This window comes from Notothenia rossii (assembly GCF_949606895.1).
Source record: "Notothenia rossii genome assembly, chromosome: 4".
Taxonomy (NCBI): Eukaryota; Metazoa; Chordata; class Actinopteri; order Perciformes; family Nototheniidae; genus Notothenia; species Notothenia rossii.
Genome location: NC_136902.1, coordinates 13,125,776 through 13,140,440, shown reverse-complemented (window position 1 = coordinate 13,140,440; position 14,665 = coordinate 13,125,776). Strand labels below are relative to the sequence as shown.

The window sequence follows — 14,665 nt, the reverse complement described above, 5'->3', positions numbered from 1 at the left end:
GCGCTAATGAAAGTGGCCGCATATTGTCCGGGGGACAGATGGTTTCTCTCTCTTGATTAAGTTTTAAATTTCCCGACGGTTAAAGCTGCCAGGCTCGGAGGGATGCCGCTGTGTTCACAGAACAACATATCTGTCACTTCACATCCTGTTTGTGCGAGTAGTTTCTGCAGGTAGAGCAGCTGAGGTGTAAAGGTGCAGGGTTTCTATGAACCGACGTGTTGGCTGTATCAGCTGGGGCGTTATTTTTCCTCCCTCGTTCTCTGAATTGGGAAAGAAAACTTCTGAAAATGGAGGATCATATCTACACTAAACTTTTGCATCCTTCCCGAAACGATAGTTTTATAGAGTAGCCCATGCATTATGCAAACCCAGAAACCGATCGAGGCTCCAGCAGTGGTTTATCATGCATATCAATAACCTGAACAGAGGTAAGTAGTTTCATATTTTTTTAAGAATAGCAATCGCTGCCAATAGTCTGGAAAATGTCAAATGGCCCTGTGTTTATTTTTGATATATCTGATGTTCTAAAATGTTTAAAGGCTGGCAGAGTAACTTTGTTTGATGATTTTAGTAGTGTAGCCTTGCTATGTGTATGCAAGACGTGAATGTGTAGGCTACTGACAGAACTATGAATAAAGGTTTTATTTATGAGGATAAGATATATAAATGTATATCATAACAATATAATGTATAACATGAAACATATTATTGACAAAAAAATGAATGGCATACTATTATCAAGCTCGAATAATCGTTATTATTTCAAGCACAATTCTTGACATTTTGCTGGTTCCAGCTCCTTAAGCGCAATCATTTGTGTCACGTGATTGTAAATCAAATTGCCTTTCTGCAGAGTTATTGATATGGACACAAATAATCTTTACCTGCAACTCTAAGCTATAGCCAATATATAACTGGTGAAATTCCTCAAGCAAACTGAGTGAGCAGGGATGTTTTACTCTGTCATCTTTGTCCTGCATTCATTATTGCTGCTTCAAAGTCAATGTCCCAGTTTTTCTGTGACTCATGTGGAATACAACTTGTTTTGGAGGGAGAGTTTAGCTTTGAATACAGAGCTGTTTTCAGCTGAAGGGATAATATGAGTCAGACATGAGTGCAAGCTCTCATCTGCCTCGGATCGGCCTTTTATTGGCATTTCTTTAATTTGCCTTGGCTTGGCCCAGTGATGTGAGAGTCATGATTGAGCAAATAGATGCAATGATTGAATGAATCACATATCAGGAGTCGGGAGATATCAGAAGCATTTAAAAAGCCATATTAATTGACTTAATGGTCCCACATATTGGTCTAATTCTGATTGAGTGTGCATGAGCCTCTTTCTCTGTGCAGGCGAGATGAAGCTGAACATATTGCCACGACCGTTACACTGGAGCCTCCTGCTCCTTTGTGTAGTAAGCCTCTGCAGCCAGCTTGTGTCCACTGGCAACCAAAGCTCCCGAGGACAGACAGGTGAGTGTCAGACCCAACCAGACCTGTCTCACCCCCTGAGGGTCTCATTATGGCTCCTGGTCACCACCATGGTCGCCTATAGAGAACTTAGTTCAAGCAACGTAACCTGAAACCTTGTCATTAGACACAAAAGTCAATATGGAAGGTGTCGGTTTTTGATGTTTAGACAGATCCCAGTAGTAAGACAGATAAGAAAATGAATGTAAAGGGATTTGATTGGCCACATACCTAAGTTGTTGCAATTAAAGCAATGGTGGTGGAAGTATTTATATCCTTTAGCTTACTAAAAATACCCATAAAATAATGTGGAAGTACTCCATAACAAGTTAAAGTTAAGACCTTTTAGGGGTCATGCCCCCTCCAAGGAGGGATTGGGAGATGACCCAACCCAAATATATACTCAGTTATTGTTTTAAGGGTCCACAAGCTGGAAAATGTTATGAACCACTGGTTTAATCCATATTATTCCATTGTATTTCATAAGCCTATGCAGTATTTTGTAAAGAGTAAATTTTTTATAACTCAAATGTAGTGAAGTAGTTTAGTGTTACATTAAAACTGAGATGTTTCTTTGTTTTGTATAATTACAGTTTCCATTTCTTATCTTGATTGTAGTCTGATTTTAAACAACACTTTATTTATGAATTAACCTTCAATCCATGCAGGTGTTGTTGGTCAATCAAGCACTTTAGGTTCAGCAACAGCAAGCACGCATGAGTTTGACCTTTATCTTTTCTTTTACTTCTGCTTTGTTGCACCTCTTAATTTGGAAGATCTCTTTAAGTGTCTCAGGATGAATCACCAGCGGTGTGATTATCACCAAAAGCATTTTTTCTTTTTTTGGTAAAGTAATGCAGCAGCAGATGTTGGACAGATATTTCTGTTCATGTGGTTTATTTTTTGTAGTTTCTCTTTAGTTAGGCAATCCAAAACTAATCGAATTCAATTAGGTATCCAAACATGCCGATGGCTGCTAAAATGTTTTTACATTTTATATGGGTTTTCGTGTGACATGAGTGCTGATGCTTGTTCATCCACTTGGTGGCGCTGTGGCTTTAGAAACATCAACACTAGGGTTGAAGTACTGCTTTGCTTATCTGACAATCTGAACGAGTGTAACCATATTTATTTAAATGTAACAACTATCTAAGCCAAGAAAACGTGAGTATAATAATGTCATTTGTTCCGGCTGAAGTCACTCAAGTTGCCTCTACTTACATGTAAAGTATGACAAATTGTCACCTTTTCCTCTAAATTCTCTTCTTCAGGGTCATCGCAGAAGAGGACAGGGACTTGTGAAGTGGTTGCTGCTCATCGTTGCTGCAACAAGAACAAAATTGAGGAACGCTCTCAAACAGTCAAGTGCTCGTGCTTCCCAGGACAGGTGGCAGGGACAACAAGAGCTCTGCCCTCTTGTGTTGAAGGTAATATTACTGGGACCCTCTTCTTCCTCTCTCAACCTGAAATACTCTGGCATGACATGAATATATTATTGTTAAGAGTAAAGTCAGTTTCAGCAGAGTCCACTGATTAAGGGGTATTTGAGAAGTTGACATCTGATTGAGATGTATTTTTCCCCTGCAGTCTATGCTTTTACCAAACAAGTGTATTTTGAAGTCCTTTCTTTAAAGTGACCTTCGGCTGTGGTGTGATTCTCTCCAGCCTCCATTGTTCGTCAGAAGTGGTGGTGTAAAATGGAGCCTTGTCTAGATGGGGAAGAGTGCCGGGCTCTCCCAGACCTCACTGGATGGTCATGCATCTCTGGGAACAAAGTAAAGACCACAAAGGTAAGGCCAGCCTCGCTCTGAGTCACAGTGGCCACAAAAGAGGAAATAACACAAAATGGATTTAGTTTAAGGCATGGTATTTATAGACGCTAAAACTCAGTCTTATGGTAAATCTTCTCCTTTTTTATTGCAACACTCTTGTGCAAAACAGGGCCGACAGACTTGTGAATGCTCATCAGAAAGCTTTATTTAGTAAGCTCTCCTTTAATGCCCGAAAGATTCCACAATCAGGCATAATAACTGCTCCCATCGGCCATATCAACCGTCTTGCTCTCTGCCAGGCACAGTTGGCTCAGAAACCCTAATTCTATAATCGTGTGAATGATGGGGCCAAGAGGACAAACAGGAAATAAGCTGTAAACTAATACTAAACAGTAAAACCCATGTAATTAAATCTGACGGCCAAAGGAAACCCCACTGTGTTTAGAAATGCATTTTCTTATAAATTGCCTTTTTGTTGAACTGTTTTATGTGTATGAATCCTGGGGGGAGCATTTTACAGTGAAACAGTGGAAAGTTAGCTCTGGCAGCATGCGTCAAGGGATCAAAGGATGCCCAGTAGTCATGCGGTGCATCAGATTATTCTACTGAACAGAAAGGGTTAGAACAGGGAAAAAGGGCTCAGTGTAGACACACTGGTACACGTAAAGTTCTTGCATCCAAATATTGAATTACGTACGAGTGCAAAAGTATTAACATCATTATATACTTGAGGAAAAACACCCAATTTTGCTGAATTTCTGAATAATTTACAATATATAAAGTAATTATAGATATTGATGCATTAATATGTTAATCACGTTAGTGTTGCAGCTGGTAACGGTGGAGCTAATTACTTTATATGCTAAATGAAATGGACGTTTTTTATCATATCCCTCAGCTTAATTTAGTTTAAAGTATATTGAGGTTGAAATTAACGAGTTGTTGAAACTTTGTACTTTAATATGTTTTTGTTTTTAGGTGGCGCGGTAGCAAGACAGGAGCCCAATCTAATCATTCGAAGCCTGTCCCGACCTGCTGCATCACCCTAACTAACACTGGACTCTGAGGACAGTGAACGCCCTGTCAGATAGAGCAAAGAACAATATAGATTTAATCAGATGAGCTTTAAACCGCAGCAGCTCATTATTTTTAATTTCCCTTTTGCTTTAAACACAATTTTGGTCGGGTTAATCCCACGGAGCGGACAATCAATTAGCATCTGACTTGAGATAAAATGTCGCAGCGCCCTTTCCCAGTCCAAACAGACAGCAACTGCAATCGTCTGCAATCGTTGTTTCAGTGCTTGATATGCTGGGCACATTGTTATGCACTCAATCAAAGTTTGGATGGACCTGCTGGCAGACACTTAAAGAGAGATTTTGTGGATTTTCAGGAGGCAGAATGTGAATCCGGTTTGATGCTTGTGACTGTCTCTGTCGATCAAAGCAGGAGACCACAAATACTGAGATATTTATGATTAGCATTTGTAAACAATGCTTTTACTCCGAGCTCTGTAAAGAGGTCAGGTCCCTTTGGGCTACTCCTTACCAAGAAGAGGCACTCTCCCAAGCACGCCCTCACACAACTACACACACACACGGAAAGGCTGCTTTTCGACTCCACTGGTTGGACAGGCCACCTGCAAGGCTGTGATGGCATGAAGCTCTGATGCAAAAACAAGGACTGTTTGAAATGCTAATCATGGGGAGAAAGGGGAGAGAGAAGAGGGGCTTCTTCACTGCTGAGAGTATTTACATCATGCTTTTGTTTGTCTCTCTAAACTGAGTACTCCTGTGGAGGGAACTTTGCGTATAGTTATGATGGGAAACATTGGAGATTCTCTGCCTTGAAGCAAATTGTAGACAATAACAGAACAGAATATTTACTGTTATTACCATTTCATCAGTTGTCTGAGTAATATTCCTTCTGGGCCCGCCCTGATTGCCTCTCTTTTATCTCTTGCATTTAGTCCGATACTTTGCATTTTACCTTTGCATGGAAGAGACATTTTAAAATAACGCTAACAGTGTGGCTGCAAATCATCCCATCTGTGGCATCAGACTTGTATGAATGCCACATGCTGTGAGAGTTGAATGCAGCTGAATGCTAAGCAGACTTCTCAACATTTACTAAATACAATTACATTATGTCCTGGTGGTGACAAGATTCTACCCTGAGCTGTCATGCAGTGCAAGTCACTTGATGCTTGGCTTTGCTTTGCTTTATGGACAACTTCAGATTCATATTCAATATGCATGTCATCAAAATCATGTCATTTTAAGATTCATGTCATCATAGTAATGTGATTACTAGGACATTTTGAAAAACTTCTCCTCTATATCAATTATGTCATTCACAAATAGAGTAACATGCCTTTGGTAATAAATAAAACGTTCTGTTATGTGTTATTAACATGTATTCAATCTGCTTATAGCACTGTATAATATAAGCACTCATATTTGCAATGATTTATACCAGTAGGCAAAATACATGATAAAGCATTTTATAATGACTTCAAGTATCACCGTTTGTCATATTTGCTGGTTAATCGCTGACGCTTTTCAGTTAATTCTATTTTTTATTACTAACCTAAAGCATACAATAACCCCTTATAATAACTGACAACAAGCTTGTTATGTATTGATGTATATATGAATTATAATGCGTAATGAAAATAATGCATTGTATTACACAACTATGTAATTATACTACTCTGTGAGCCTTGCACAATTAAATGTCAGTGAGCAACAATTATGAAGGATTATAAAATGCTTTGTTATATGAAATGGTTATTGTTTAATAGCATAATGTAAAAGTGAAAGAAGATTATAGAGCAATGTTTATAATGCATTTTAGACATTTGCGTTGTATAAAGTATAATGGAAAACTATTCATATAAAAAACGGATTATGTTCATGGGCTATGTAAGCTTCAGCGTGTCAATATGACTGTTTATTGTATTGTACCTACCTACCCATCAGAAGCTTTGATCTGACAACAGTATTAAAACAGGAGACGATAAGATCAGGTCAAGTCAGAAGATGATGGTTGAACGTACTGTTTACAGAATACCTTGGGTATATTGAATCTGAACGCTGACTGAATATAATACTATTCATAGGGCTCATTCAATGATAAAAATCCTTGGTATATAAGGCAATCCATTTCAATCATCACAAATGACTGCATGGCAATAAAACGACCTTACATTTGAATTAACAACTCTCAGGGGCTTGACAAAGTTACAGCTGTTGTGTTGTATGGCACCCTAAGGAGTGCTGCAATGACCTGTGCTTAAACCGTAATTACAGTATTGTTTCAGAACATCTGGACCAGATGAATTACTCAACATTACTCTCCCTTTCACTGCGTAAATCATTCAAGGCCAGACATCATCATTGCATTTGTGAACTGCTGCTTTTCTTTGTCTTGTGTGATTGCTAGTTCAACAGCTTTAGGTGTTTGAGCGTCAGTGGGACAGAATAAGAATATTTAAAACCATTCATTAAGACTCATAATGAGAATAATCAATGTGGCTTTTCATGATTCGTCACTTAAGATTCTGTTCAGTTTTGGCAATGACGCTTCCCTTAAATGCAGGAAGGATGTATACACAAACTATGTACAAGCTATTTTAACCTCTTCATGCAAATGGAAAGAGAATTGTACTTTATTAAAGATAATTTTGGTTACTGATTTAACTTCTCAGGCTTGACATTGGAGTTTACAGAGAGGGTTTAATATTTGACTCTAAGGTAAAGTCTAAAGTCTATTTACCCGCTCATTGAACCATTCTCCATCTGGTTTTTATCTGTATCTGTATTGTACAGAAATGCAAAGCTCATTAAAGTTGAAGGTCCCAAGATTCCCCGACTGGTAATAAAATCTAAGTAGATCTAGACGAAAAAAGCTTTGGAAAGAAAATAACTAAATCTGCTGACTGACTTTACAGAAGCTGCAGAAAAAAGAAATTGAAAGGGAAACCTTGATGTGTGACTTCCATATAAGTACCATCCTTACACGGTGATTACTTTTTCACAAACATTGAACTAATTTTGTATTCCTCTGTACTGTACATACTGTCATATTTGTATATTGTCTGTAACCTTTACTTGTTCAAATAAGAGATTTTGTTTTTAAAATTCTCAACAAGAACAAACTTTTGGGAACTTTTCTTATAAGGTAAAAAATATGTTATGCCCCACTGGGGTTTATGTCAACGATGACAGCACGCACCCTCAAATGAGTAACAATATATTCCTAAAATACCCGCAGCACTCACAATTTTCATTTTCAAAGGAGCTGATGTGACCTTTTTTAAGATGACTTTTAGATGTATCTGAGATAAACTGTGATTTATACACATTTAAGGAGGTTCTCATAAAAGTTTAAGAAATCTTTCCACGCTGCATGATTAGCTTTTAACTTTAAAATAACCTTAAATCCAGTCTCAAGAGCGTTATCTCTGTTAATCTGGACGTATTGAGAAGAAACCCTGTGAGCCCCTGTCATAATACATGACTTCAAATACAGAAATGTACTCCTAAATTTGAACTGAAAGCAGCGAGATAATTAAGGTTGGAGTTATGAGATTCTCTTTGCAATGGAATAAGAACAATGTTTTACAGATGAGGCAGATGATTAAAGGGGCCCTATTATGCTTTTGGGGTTTTTTCCTTCCTGCAGTGTTCTAGGTTTGTGGATGTAAATGGTCTCCAAATGCTAAAATCCTGTCGTTCCCTCCACAGGAAGTCTCTCTCCCACTCAATCCCCCGTGCCTGAAACCCCCGGAGTGGACTGCTTTGTAAACTTCCATAACAGACTGACATCACTATGTTACACTGAACCTGAAAATAAGCATAGTAGGGCACATACGTTCACATTTTTTCTCATTTTATCCATAAGATAAGACCGAAACAACACACATTTAGAGAAAAGTTTGAACGATTTGATTAGATATGAGTCTCTAACTCCAAACCAGTGACAAATAACACTTTTCCGTGGCAGCTTATTTGATATCAGTTTGCAGGTGATATGTTGCAGAGACCCTTCCCTCTCTGGTGACTGTCTATTGGGGACAGTAGTTCATTTTCCCTAATAGAAAATAAACTGTCCTGGGGCACATGAAAAACATAATGGAAACACTGTTCAATTCCACTTTAACAACTTTTTCCTCATATGGAGTTGACACTTGTAATAAAATGTAAACACAATTCTCCTTGTCTCTTGCTCTCTCTATCTGTGTGTGTGTGTGTGTGTGTGTGTGTGTGTGTGTGTGTGTGTGTGTGTGTGTGTGTGTGTGTGTGTGTGTGTGTGTGTGTGTGTGTGTGTGTGTGTGTGTGTGTGTGTGTGTGTGTGTGTGTGTGTGTGTGTGTACCAAATTAGCCTTTTTTTACTGCAGGCAACTATAGGCGACTCAGAGCAATAGACTGAGAGTAGTTTGGTCATGGCTGAGAGGTTTCATCTAGTTGCTTTGGCATTATGTATACAAATTATCGTGTAAAGAAATTAAAAAAGTGTTGCTTCATTAAAACAGGAAGCTAACCAATAACACTCTAACGAACAAACATTAATTGGATTATATTAATGTTATCAGCTGCGTGTTATGTATTCATATGCATCCATGCCTTATGGCTGCATGTTACACTAATGAAAGAGACACTGTTTTCTGTACAGGGAGGCGAGAGACATTGGCACAACTGCACTGAGAATCATCTTAAATGTTTTTTGAGATTTATCATATGATTTTCTATATTTTTATTCAACGGTTTTTCTTTTATTTCTGATACTGGGTGAAAATGGGAAAATCTACCTCCCGTAAGCAATTGTAACTTTACATTTAACCCGTTTTTGTTAAAAATAATTTCATCTTTTTCATACAAACTGGCATATCTTGAGCGAAAGAGTTATTCTGATTTCCCTTAATAAAAGTAAAGGTAGGATATAAAACTGAATGGCCAGTAAAGATCAAGGTTTTATTGCAATGTTTATCAGAACAGCCAAACTAAAGTCACTAGAAATTCTTCCCAATTATACATGAATGCCATGATCATGTCACATCTAACATACTGTCTCACAAGCTGGGGGAAAACTAACAGCTCCACACTGAAGCCACTAGCAACCCTGTACAAACAAACCCTCAAAGTACTGGACCAGAAACCTAACCGCTCCCATCACTGTACCATCCTCAACAAGCATAACATCCTGAGTTGGGAACATTTAATAAAGTATAGGAACATCGTTCTGGTTTACAAAATCCTGCACAATACAGCAGCTCCCCCTCTTAACTCATTGGTTACTCAACGTAACAACACCAGACTGACCACTAGAAGACACGTGGCGACCTATCAGTCCCATTCAGGAAGAGTACTTTTGGTCAGTCATCATTCTCAGTCACAGCAATACAAAACTGGAACTCTCTACCCACCCAAATCAAAGACATACATACATACACATACCACCTTCACAGCTCACTTTAAAAACATGGTTCACTGAGAACTACACTTGCACACACTAGTCTGTGTTGAGCATGGCGTGAGTGTTACATGTTGCGTTACATGTTGTGATCATGGATGTTGCCCCTCGTTTCTGTTATGTGATTGTGATGTGCTATGTGACATGTACTGTATGTAGTAACGTGTGTTGTTTATTCTCTTTTATACTCTCGCCTGTATCTACTTGTCTTTTATCCTTTTTATTTTATTTTATATTTTTTTATAAGTAATGCTGTTGATATATTGTGATTTTAAGGGTGTCTATTACCATCTGGCCGGGGAGAACAGCTGGAAATTAGCCATGTCGGCTAAAGCTGCTCCATTTACTGTTTTTGTGACAGTTCATCGATGGGAACTGTCCACCACGACACTATAAATAAATAAATAAATAAACTAAACTAAACTTTGTTTGACATGAGGAGATTAACATTAAGTAAGTAAAATATTGTTTTAGTTTCACTTATTAACACCCCATATAAATAATTTGAATTATATTTAAAACTACCAGCCGACAGAACTAAGGAACATCCAAATCTGTAAAACAGTGGAGTAAGGTTCATATCATTGTTTTTCATACTGTCCGTGCATATTCGCTTTTATCATTCCTTAGGTATGTGATTTTGTGTCGGATGCATGTTAATGGGTTTTTAAAAAACGTCGACACTCGCGATACAGAGGGCCTCATTATCTAACTTTGCGTGGGGCCTCAAGTTGGCCAGGGACGACCCTGACCCTTCCTAAATAAATAAATACAAAAGAAAGATAAATAATTCCTAAATGTATTGTCTGACATTTTGTTGAATACATTTGTTTGCTTTCTATTCTAATGTTTGCTCTTTAAATATTAATCTTTATCTGTCAACGTATGGTTTTATGGGGGTTCATCTGCAGGACTATTTATTTGTACTACTGTAGTCTTGTTACCAATAATAAGGTTGCCAGGCAACGAACGGAGACTCCAAGAAGTCACTGAGTTCACCATCTTTTACTAAATCTTCTTTAAAACTGAGGTTTTTGTACTGATTAAACAAATTAAACAATCTGTGGACATTCACATCAAGGATTTGGCTTCATACCACTTCACTCAAAGGGTTTTGAGTCCATCAATCCACTATCAGGGTTGAAGTAGTTTGAATTTCATTTAATCCCATTAGCCATGCACAATTGTGATTGCAAAGCCCTACTTGTTGTTTTAAGTACTTTTAATCATAAGTACCTCTACATTGGGTTAGGGTTAGCAATATTTTTGCCTCGTCTTAAACAAAAGGATGATCTATCTTAAATAAGCATGTCATTGAGTGCACCACCCGGCCAGCGTGCTAAGTGACCCAAAACAAATTAAGCCACACCCAGCGTGCATGATGTTTAAATGCTCGTGTTGGGTCAGCCAGGTTTTTCTTCCTTTAATCAGGTGTGTGAAAATAATCTCTGATGCTCCTGAAGAGCCTTTCTTGGGTTTAAATTATTGAAAACTTTCAGGAAATCAGCGGGTGGAATTTATATTAATTTGAGGATGAATGAGCGGAGAAGTTAAACCTGGAGCCCACTGTGGAGGACCCCGCGGTGCACAAGCCTCACATGATGCTGCAGACAGGTGAGTACAATAACAAAACTCATCTAAAGTTGTTACTCACTGTTCAGATGAGAGCATGCTTGTTAATGTGTGTGTGTTCTCGTGTGCATCTACAGTTGTAGACCTATGCACCTGCGCCAGGTGTGTTTCTTGCTGTGTGACTGTTGTTGCACGCGCTGTGAAGTTTGTAATGTTTACATCTTTCTGCCCATGTTTATGTATGCTGCTGTTTAAGTAGCATACATAAACATGGGCTCATGTTTACTTTACATAGTACACAAGTGCTGTAGTTCTCCCTTTGGTTCATGTTCACATGATATGAAAGTTGTATACAGTATATGAGAGTAGGGTATCTGGTGCTATTCTTCTGCATTTTACCCAAAGTGAAGCATCCCTAAACTTCCCAATAAGAAACCTATCACTCCACATACTTGCAATGCTGTCACTGATAGTAAACATTTCTCCTCCACTCTATTAACATTTTATTGAAACCATTTTAATGACTTTACAGTCTTGATCGCCACTTTCTTAGATCATTGTGATGTCAGTGTCTCTATTTAAATGTGGAGAAATTAGGTTAAAGTATGCATGCGATCCAGGTTAACAGTGTCAAAATAGACACGTATTTCTAACCTGCTAGAAGTACATCTGCTGCCTCAACAGTATTTGGCTGATGTTTGCTTTGCCTTGGTTGTAAATGAGAAAGATAAGCTGTCATGTCCTTGCAAGTCTGTCTGCATAGCCTAGAAAGTAATTGTTACACTAGAATATTTAATCAGTCTACATGTTGATGAGCAGCCTGCTATTTTCCCCCCCCTCTCTTAAAGGCATTGCAAACTCAAATGCTTACCAGCATGCTTTCATTTTTTAAGAGGAAAACAGAATAAAGGTGTGAAGTCCTCTAAACTTGTACATGCCCTCAAAGGGTGCAGTTCAGCACGGGCCATGTGTTCACCCTTAAGATCAGGCCAGCTTAATTTCCTAAACTATTTTTAAAGTGTCTTTTATGGGTAATTGTGATGTACTGTCAGTTTCCATTATAGTCAAGTGTAAAGAATGAGGCCTTAGCAGTAAGAAAGAAAATAACCCACAGCAAGTCACCACAGTCTGGGAGAAGGATGGGACATGAGTCGCTCGCTGCTCATTTCATGTCCTTCGCCTCAAAGGATGCCGCTCACATTGTGTCCTTGTCAGCCATGAAACAAACAAATTAAAATCTTATGCAGACACTTTCTTGGTAATGAACACAATAATATCCCTATCTTAAAATGTTTTACGGATAGTCAGGGAGTTCTTTATGTCTCTTCTAAAGGTACACACCTGTTTATATTCAAGGCTGAGACATTAGAAACCAAACTTGAAGTTCTTTTTTTTAGCAGCACTAAGTTCAACTCCATTTTTGAAGAGACAGGATTGTAAGCCTGCAATTCAAATATACCAATAATAACAGAGCACAGCCCACTAACTCAGCCTGGAGGCATTGTCATGTCATGGTGAGTGTGTGTTCAGCTCCTCCAAAAAGCTGAAGTATAATACCCAACCTATTTTTGCATACCTGTAGTTATTATGCATTTTATGCTGTGTTGTTCACAATGGCTCGACAAAAGGCAGGGGGAGCTCATCTTTAATTCAAGGCAGTCTTTTCTCACACAGAGATAAATCCTCTTCCCAATTTTAAGAAGAAGAAGAAGAAGAAGTAAAAAAGCCTCCAAGTATTCATTTTTCTGCTTGGCAATTTAGCCTACCTGTATCATCTGCAATTTCAGAGAACGATTCAATTGTGTGTTTCCCTTAGACATTTAGCTAATGCTCTTACCTAACAATGAGTTTCTTAAACTAGTCTTCTTTCAAAGTAGTATCGTTCAATCCCTCAACATATGGAGGACACACTCTTGTCACAATGATTTCCAAAATATCACTTCAGGTTCACAGCAGGTCACATTCAAATTAGCACAACAGGAAACTTAACATTTTGTTGTATTTTGTCTTCATGCTGCAGAGTGATTGCATTATAAAACCAATTTTAGCTCTCTGATTGAATTTACTCTCACATTCGTCAGCACGAATATCTGTAAGAAACGTCCCCGCAAAAACACAAAATGTCTTCTGAGCGCCTCCGCATTGGTTTGACATGACTTCATATAACTCGGTGCAACAGACACTGTGCCGGTGTCATTGTAAATCTGTCTATGTTTGCTTTGTGTGATCAAGTTGTTATTCCTTTGTGAGGACCTAACGGCATGAAAGGCCTGGCGTTCTCTGCATGAATCATTTAGATGAAAGCCTGGGGAAGAGGGGGGGGGGGGGAAGGAGCATGAGGCACCTGATGTCAACTTTAATTAGAATCTAGTTTGGTCTGCGTTACCTTGACTTTAAAATCTCCGAATCCTGCAGGGGCCAGTGGAGACAGTTCTCGGTTACAGGGTGTGATTAGACTGCTTAATCATTGCAATTGCTTAATGCCTCAGAAAACAACTGCAAAATGGAGTCACTGACTTGTATCACGTTGAATGCTTTTTATGCACCGTATGCAAACATTACCGTTTCGTCTACATAAATCTGGCGCAGATCCACTGTTTGCCTGCATTTCCTTTTATACACTACTAATGGATCAAAGCACCAAGGCACATTGAGCATGGATCTTCTCTCAAGCAGATAATTATCGATGTGTGGGGATTTTTTTTCTTGATACGATTTATTTCAACACTTAAAGGTAAGAATGGAGAAACCAGCTCGAGTGCGCTAGAATTTGAAAGTACACAACCGGAAAAAATCTACCTCTTCCTTCAGACTTCCTTACAGAGCCCCTCCTCCAACACACACAGACTTTTAAATAGAATAATTCAATAATAAGAATTCCAAAATGTATTGTCTGCCATTTTGTTGAATACATTTTTTATTTTTTATTTATTTATTGTCAAAGCTTTTAATTTATTCATTGCTATCGGGATGTTAAGAGCATTCCATGGCATATAACAAAAAGTGTTTCTGAAGTGAATTACCTACCCCACCTTTAACACCTTATCATCAAGTCCTGTTGCTTTAAGTTGCACCATGATGTTCATGGAAACGGAGAAGAGACTTCCAAGTGCAGAGAAAGGAGCATGACTAGACTGTGTGAGTGTTTTGAATGAAATGTGTCTTCCGAACAAACCCACAGGAGCCTCAATTCCCAGGACGTCCCTGGTGCATCATAAAAAGAAGTCAGGGCACATCACCATCACTTGTGTCTTATTTCTCACTGTTCAGCAGCTTGATGTGAGACATCAGAGCCTACAGCGGCAGCCTAGAGAGCCACTCGGAAGACTGACAGAAAATGAGATGCTGCTCGCTGCCATCTTGCACATATTATGCCCATT

At 38.6% G+C, this 14,665-nt stretch overlaps 1 protein-coding gene across 1 annotated transcript; it reads left to right on the top strand.

Annotated features, from left to right (window-relative positions):
• The first annotated feature begins 161 nt into the window (after nt 1-161).
• On the top strand, nt 162-5,638 carry LOC307035532 (chemokine-like protein TAFA-4). The gene is made up of 5 exons (XM_079675001.1): nt 162-428; nt 1,351-1,470; nt 2,739-2,894; nt 3,133-3,257; nt 4,218-5,638. Exons 1-5 carry the CDS (start codon nt 404-406, stop codon nt 4,227-4,229), a joined length of 438 nt encoding a protein of 145 aa, XP_079531127.1. The 5' UTR covers nt 162-403; the 3' UTR covers nt 4,230-5,638.
• Nucleotides 5,639-14,665: the final 9,027 nt, after the last annotated feature.